General features: G+C 38.7%; 1 protein-coding gene and 1 non-coding gene across 2 annotated transcripts in view; both read right to left on the minus strand.

Annotated features, from left to right (window-relative positions):
• clptm1l (CLPTM1 like) overlaps positions 1-4,937 on the minus strand; it is an 8,449-nt gene extending 3,512 nt beyond the window's left edge. Inside the window, exons 1-10 of the mRNA XM_014009277.1 lie at positions 4,680-4,937; positions 3,984-4,225; positions 3,776-3,870; positions 3,492-3,681; positions 3,164-3,360; positions 1,605-1,683; positions 1,297-1,414; positions 1,134-1,228; positions 963-1,047; positions 281-384 (exon numbers count right to left, since the gene is read on the minus strand). Of these exons, the coding sequence (XP_013864731.1) occupies positions 281-384; positions 963-1,047; positions 1,134-1,228; positions 1,297-1,414; positions 1,605-1,683; positions 3,164-3,360; positions 3,492-3,681; positions 3,776-3,870; positions 3,984-4,148 (1,128 nt within the window). The 5' untranslated portion in view covers positions 4,149-4,225; positions 4,680-4,937. The remainder of the gene's footprint in view (positions 1-280; positions 385-962; positions 1,048-1,133; positions 1,229-1,296; positions 1,415-1,604; positions 1,684-3,163; positions 3,361-3,491; positions 3,682-3,775; positions 3,871-3,983; positions 4,226-4,679) is intronic.
• A 183-nt stretch (positions 4,938-5,120) lies between these two features.
• trnah-gug (transfer RNA histidine(anticodon GUG)) lies at positions 5,121-5,192 on the minus strand. The gene has a single exon. It is a non-coding gene; the product is annotated as a tRNA-His (tRNA).
• Between the last annotated feature and the right edge of the window lie 2,335 nt (positions 5,193-7,527).

Here is a 7,527-nt window from a genome sequence, read left to right on the forward strand (position 1 = left end):
GAGTATAGTACTACCCCCCAACTTTACGGATGATTTTACAGATTTAATTTTACGTATTATACTTGAATAAATACGGTAATTCTGTTTCCTGCAAATGATTTCAAAACCGAGTGTTAACATTTTATTATAATCCAAACTTATTGTAGCAGGTATTTCATTAGTGAGCTTAGTTGACATGGATTTTTATAAATGTGGTAACTTCTGGTCACAAAAAATCCTTGTTTTCTGTTATCATGCAGCTGGTCAGTGTGTGTGTGTGTGTGTGTGTGTGTGTGTTTACTTCAATAATAGAGCCGATCCCAGCTGGTATGAGCACAAGCAGGCTTGTCTGCTCGTCGAACAAATAGAGGAAGATCACTATGGTGCTGAAACATCTCCACAGCACTGAAAGAACATAAAAGATAAAATACACTACAGTTACATTTCTGTCCAGGTTATAAAAACCCAACGACCACGCAATGTTCTGATTACAGCAGAGTTTCCTCTAAATGTGATCTTAATCAGTGGAAACATTTTAGTGACAAGAGCCTTTTTATAGCCTTTTTAAGTTTTATAGGTAAAATCCCCCCTTAGAGACTTTTAGCACAAGAAAATAAAACTATAAGCAGAGCAATCATGTTTATTAACACAAACTCTAGATGTCATGCTGTAAATAAATTAGTAGTCTGCATGAAGAACTGTTACTCTGAAATGATGAAGGTGAGCAGAAGGATGCAAAATGCAACATCTGGGCACGCAGCGGTCCAGATTTACTGAATCACATTCAGCTCTGATGCACAGATGATGCCTCGTTCATTGTCACGTCACTTGTTTTACACATTTTTTTTTGTTTTTTTTCCCCAAAAGGTTTATCACTGGCTGACAAGTACATCCTGTAAAGTACAGCCTGTTCAGCTCGTAAACAGGAACCTGCAGCTGTTCACGCTGCGGGTTTCTCGCATGACTGCAGAGAAATCACCCACCTGCTTTACTGGACATTCCCACCATGCTCTTCTTCTGCTTCCAGAAGCTGATGTCGTTTTTGAAAGCCAGGAAGTCAAAGAGGAGCTGGGAGGAGGCACAGAAGAAGATGAAAACTACACTAGAAAACATAATGCACCCTAACTGCCACAGCTTTGTTTGGCACAACTCACATGGAAAGCAGCAACAAAGAAGGTCAGAGCCAGAAAATACAGGTTGGTGTCCACAAAGATCCCTTTAATCTCATCAGCATCCTTTTCTGTGAAACCTATAAAACAACTCGTTAAAAGGATCTGTGTGTCGCTTTGTGTGAGATTCGCTGAAAGGTTAACCCACCGAACTGCTGCAGAGAAAAAACAGCGTCCTGCATGTGGATCCAGAACCGAAGTCTCCCCAGAGAGATGGAGTCGTAGGAGATGGTCAGAGGCAGCTCGGTGGAGGTGCTGTTGATCTCCTGCGATAAACACCAAAATGTACGGATCATTTCCTCCTGTGAGGTTATCGTTCAGGTGGTTCTCAGCGCCTCATTGTTAAAATGTCAGCTGTGTTCTAATGAGGCTCAAGGAAATAAAGAATGCAATAAAAAGAAATTGCGTGTTTGATTTTATTGTTTCAGCTGGGACCAGTTAAAGGTCAGAACTCACCACCAGGTCTTTGACTCTGTTGCTGAGCTCATCGACAAACAGCAGAGGTAGATACACCATCTTTTTCCCATTCTGGAACCTAAAAACACAAATAAAACCATGTTTTTTTTATTTAAAAACCTAACCTGGAAACGTGCGAGCAGAGCAGACAGACGCCTGCTTTTCTCAAACGTAATTATTATTCACGCTTAGCTGAATATTAAACCAGACAAATCACTTCTTCTACAAAAATAAAGTGAACACAGTAATGGACTTTTGCTCAAATATGTTTCAAAAAGCTGAAACTGAGTTGTTAAGTTTAAATGAAGCAGAATGCAAGCTAAAAGTAGCAAAGCAATCATGATAAGCTACTGCAAAAGGCAAGCTAAAAGCCAAATGTAGGAAAAGTCTACCAAAAGGTTATCTAAAAGCTAATACTAGCAAAAAACAAGCTTGAAGCTAAAAAGAAGCAACGGGTTAGCAAAAACTAAAGGTAGCAAAACGCTAGCTGAAAGCAGCAAAACACTAGCAGAAAGCTGCAAAACACTAGCAGAAAGCTGCAAAACACTAGCAGAAAGCAGCAAAACACTAGCAGAAAGCAGCAAAACACTAGCAGAAAGCTACAAAACAACGCTAGCTGAAAGCTGCAAAACAACGCTAGCTGAAAGCCGCAAAACAACGCTAGCTGAAAGCCGCAAAATAACGCTAGCTGAAAGCCGCAAAACAACGCTAGCTGAAAGCCGCAAAACAACGCTAGCTGAAAGCCGCAAAGCAACGCTAGCTGAAAGGTGCAAAACAACGCTAGCTGAAAGCTGCACAACGCTAGCTGAAAGCCGCAAAATAACGCTAGCTGAAAGCTGCAAAACACTAGCAGAAAGCTGCAAAACACTAGCTGAAAGCTGCAAAACATTAGCTGAAAGCTGCAAAACGCTAGCTGAAAGCTGCAAGCATTAGCTGAACGCTGCAAACACAAGCTGAAAGCTGCAAAATGCTAGCTGAAAGCTGCAAAACGTTAGCTGAAAGCTGCAAAACGCTAGCTGAAAGCTGCAAAACACTAGCAGAAAGCTGCAAAACACTAGCTGAAAGCTGCAAAACATTAGCTGAAAGCTGCAAAACGCTAGCTGAAAGCTGCAAGCATTAGCTGAACGCTGCAAACACAAGCTGAAAGCTGCAAAATGCTAGCTGAAAGCTGCAAAACGTTAGCTGAAAGCTGCAAAACGCTAGCTGAAAGCTGCAAAATGCTAGCTGAAAGCTGCAAAACGTTAGCTGAAATCTAAATTATAGAAGTAGCAAACACACTGAAGATTTTAAAGAGAATGTTTTTTTAAAGGGTTTAGAAAAAAAACGTTTTTCAAAAAGCTAAATATTTATAAATAAAATAAAATATATTGATAAGTTTAAAAAAACTTAAGTCATCGCACCATCTGCTGTAAAAGCTGAAGTTTTTGTTATAAGAATGAATAGCTATAATAGTAGTAGTTAGATGGTAATAAATAAATAAATAAATAAATAAATAAATAAATAAATAAATAAAAACAAGGATTAGGAAACAACAAAGTGTTGTTGATCCACTCTCTTACACTCGGAGGTATCTGTGAACGTCACTTGGGAGGTAATCTCTGTCAAACAGGAAGTGGTCACCGACGACGTTGAGCGTCAGACGCGAGCGCCAGTGGGAGACCGGGTGGTCCGGTGAAGAGGCTCCGCCTTTAACCCCGGTTCCCACCGCAGGCTTACCGTCACCCTGCTTCTTCTTCTGTTCTTCCTGTTTCTGACCCTGTCAGATCACACACACACAAAACCAGAAACCCACAAAACTCCTCAGCGTCACATGATGACGATCCACTTAATAACAGTCGAAAAACAAACCCGACTAGTAACCGTTTCAAGTGGAAACAAAGCAGCTACCTGGGTTTGATCTTCTCCAGAAATAAGAGAGATTTCAGGAGGTTTTGGGACCATGTAGGTGGTGAGCTGGACCACTGAGTGGACCTGTCGTGGGTCCTGCCACGGGCTGAAACCAGCCTGGTGGACAAATATTAGTGCGTACAAAGTTCCATTGTTGCGTGTTTTCTTGGGAAGGGAGACGTTGACTACCCTGCAAGGAAACAATAAAAAAAGAAGTGCATCTTATTAATGTGAAGCTTTGAGTTTATTTTAATCTAAAAGATGACATCATTTCSAGTCCCAACCTCTCAAACTTGTTGTTGACATCAAAGCTCTCCTCTTTATGAATCAAAGTGTGCCCTCCTTCTGCGTTTGCTTGTAGCGAAGTGTAGATACTCAACTAGAGCACAGAGACGTCACAGTTATTGTTTCAACATTATGAAAATTTAAAAAAAAAAAAAAAACAGTGTGATGTGAAAAATACTGAGCCGATGCTCGGACCGTAGCGCTGACCTGTAGTTTCGGGGTTGCAGCCAGGAAAGGCGTGATGCACTTGTCTCCTCTGGGGCTGTCGCAGGGTTTGGTGTAGACGATCCCATACATCACCCAGCAGGTGTGCAGCACGTACACCACAAACACCCCCACGATCAGCGAGGTGAAGGATGTTTTCAGGAACATGATCGCTGCTTCTCTCGGCTAGCTGAGCAGCAGGGCCATATGTCTGGAAATGAGGCGTCACTAAAGGAGGGTTTGATCTTGACACACACAAATAAATGAGACTTTGATTACTTACAGTGTCGAAACATACCTCTAAATAACTTTTAAAGCAAGAGACAGCTTATTTGGCTTTTTTTTAAGCGCCTGGTAAAGATTTGTTACAACTTGCTTTTACAGTTTTGCAGATGTCAAAACTAAATAACACAATATGCACATTTATTTGAAAGTCACACAAAATGCATAGAAATGACATCACGGCTAAATATAGGAAGGTAAAGTCAGTTTGTCTGCCTATAAAAATATTCATTAAACATGGAAACAGCAGTTTTGAAGCTAATATGGTCGCAGCTGCACGGTTTTGTTGATAATTTTCTGCAAAAACTCTTAATTCTCGTGCCTTAGTTAATAATTAACACAAACTAACTGTTGATACAAGTTTTTAATCACAGTTTAAAGCTAAAAGAGAAAGTGAGATGACGGCGTTAACATTACCGGTGGTRAATTTGGCAGAGGACTCTCTTCAGCTGAATCACTCGGCTGCCCATCCGTCCATTCAGCCCTGGATCATAACCTGCCGGGCAGCTCGATGCGACCTCATTGTTCCTTTAAAGCTTTAAAGCTGTTAGTAAAAACATCTGCTTACTCCTCGGCAAGTCAAACCTTTCAATATAATAATTAATACGGGACAAATTCTAAAAAACTGGAAGCGGAAAGCGTAAGGTGGATCTAGGTTTCCGCCATTCGCTTCCGGGTTGGTTTACATGAACGAGACTTGGGAGTGAAGTATCGCGAGAATATAATGTTTGTTAGAAAAGTTGCTGGATTAGTAGGCGATACATTATTATATTAAGCAACTTCCGTGAACAACCAAATAGACATTAAACTGTATTAGTTCAAAGCAGTTCTGCAAGTCATTGTAATTATTTATAAAATTGCCGTGACCCGGATTCGAACCGGGGTTGCTGCGGCCACAACGCAGAGTACTAACCACTATACGATCACGGCTGTTGGTTCATAAGGTTTTAATTAGCTACTGTATCTGTCAGCAGAAGCGTTTATTGTCACATGGGGAAAACAAGTCTCTGAAAAACCTGTCAAGTTTTCTTCTTTTTGATTGACAAAATTGTTAGTCTTAATTTAGGGAAGGAGAGAAAGCAAACTAATTGAAAATGTCACACTTTAGCCTTAATCATCAGTAATATTAAGAAGTTGCCAAATTGAGTTACAATGTCTTTAGTTATTCCTTTTATTTACTTTTTTAAATAGGCTGACATGTTAAATGCAATATACTTTATCTGACCGTTACTACAGAAAATACCACAAAAAATTAAACAGGATAAAAACAAAAACCAAAAACTTGCCATGAAACAGATTTGTATGGAAGCCCATTTCCGCCACCCTGATAAAAAAAATAAAACTTGTATCTCATAATTATGGCTTAGCTATCTCGAGATAGCTAAGTCATAATCATGAGATAATATCTCATTATTATGAGATACTATCTCATAATTATGACTTAGCTATTTCATAATTATGACTTAGCTATCTCATTATTATGAGGTACTATCTCATAATTATGAGATATTAATTAATTATTAATTAATTAATAATCTCACATTATTATGACTTAGCTATCTCAATGAGATAGCTAAGTCATAATTATGAGATAGTATCTCATAATTATGACTTAGCTATCTCATTATTATGTTATATATATGTATATATGTATATGTATAAAAGTTTTATTTATTTATTTTTATCAGGGTGGCGGAAATGGGCTTCCATAGATTTGATACACGTTCCGGGAACTACAAGTAAAAAATGCTAAACAATCATGGGTGTTTGTTAAAATGCATAATTTATGAGTTACTTGCATGAAGTAATAGAATTTGAAAGTTCACAAATGTGATGTTTTTCCCCTATTGAGAAATATAAAGGGTTTGAGATTAAACCTTTTCAGTTTAAATTATTAAACTTTAAGTGGTTTTGGTCTTAGGGAGAAAGTCTAAATTGCTGTGACCCAGATTTGAACTGGGGTTGCTTCGGCCACAACGCAGAGACCACTGTACGATCACGGCTGTTTACATTTGCAGCATAATTAATGGATTAACTGCATAAATCAAAACGTGTAAGTGTTCATTGTTTTAACTTCACACACTTAAAAAATGGACTGTAACAATTCTAAGTAAACTAGTCATCAAGAAGATTAAAGCTTCCCTTCTGTATCTGTTTTGCTGTTATTAATTAAAACTGCATTAATGAGCAGTCCRACTGTGTTGTGCCTTGTGTTAACAATTTGCAAAGAAAACTGTATTTTTTAGGAAGATATCTTAAAAATAAGAAGAGACAAACTTGTCATGATCAGCAGTCAGACTGAGGCCACAACACAGAGTACTAACCACTGTACAATCAACAACGAGCTGCATAATTCATAACTAATTTGCATTAATTGAAACTTGAAACTGTTCATTGTTTTTCTATACATAATTAAAAATACAGACTGTTACAATGACGAGTAAAAAAAGTCACAGAGAAGATAAAATCTTCCCTTCTTTATCTCTTTTGCTGTTGTTAATTAAATTAGTTTAACGTTAATGAGAAGTCCAGCTGTGTTAATATCTCCATTGTTCCTCAGCAAGTTGCAAAGTGAAATGTTTTGTTTTAGGAAGCTGTCGTACAACTAAAGCAAAACCAAAAGAAACTGATCTTGCTGTGATCCATATTCAAACCAGGGTTGCTGAGGCCACAACGCAGAGAACTAACCACTTTATGATCACAGCTGTTTATAATGAGTCGCATAATTCATTATATATTTGGATAAAGTTAACCTGTGTGAAACAAGTACAGTATTTCCATTTATAACTAAACTGCTTCGTAAATAAACATTGAATAAATTCCCACATGAGATATGTGTGGTGCAGAAGGCAGGAAGCCTGAGGWTCACCACTTTTTGGCGGAGACTGGAAAAGTCTTTAGGCTCAAAATGATTCAGTAACCAATCCCAGTTTTCCTCTCACAACCACACAGTGAGAAAAATATAAAACTACATGACTGTGTTGCTGTGCCATTTGCTCCATCTGAAAACATTTTCCCAGCACCGTCAGGTTGTTTTTGCCCTTTCAGTCAATGGGATGTTTAAGCAGCGCAGTTTGTCCAAAACTCGGTCTTTGAACCTCTTGTCGTCTTTTTTTCCCATCACGTTTATCTCAGCTCYACTCCTCGATGCCCCGCAGTTTGCCCACAAACACAAAAAGTGTCTTCTGTGTCAACATCAACCCATAATTTCTGAGAACCCCCCAAATAACCTCGGTGACTCAGCCATCAGGATATTGTATGGGGG

The sequence above is a fragment of the Austrofundulus limnaeus genome, unplaced genomic scaffold (genome assembly GCF_001266775.1).
Source record: "Austrofundulus limnaeus strain Quisiro unplaced genomic scaffold, Austrofundulus_limnaeus-1.0 Scaffold56, whole genome shotgun sequence".
NCBI lineage: Eukaryota > Metazoa > Chordata > Actinopteri > Cyprinodontiformes > Rivulidae > Austrofundulus > Austrofundulus limnaeus.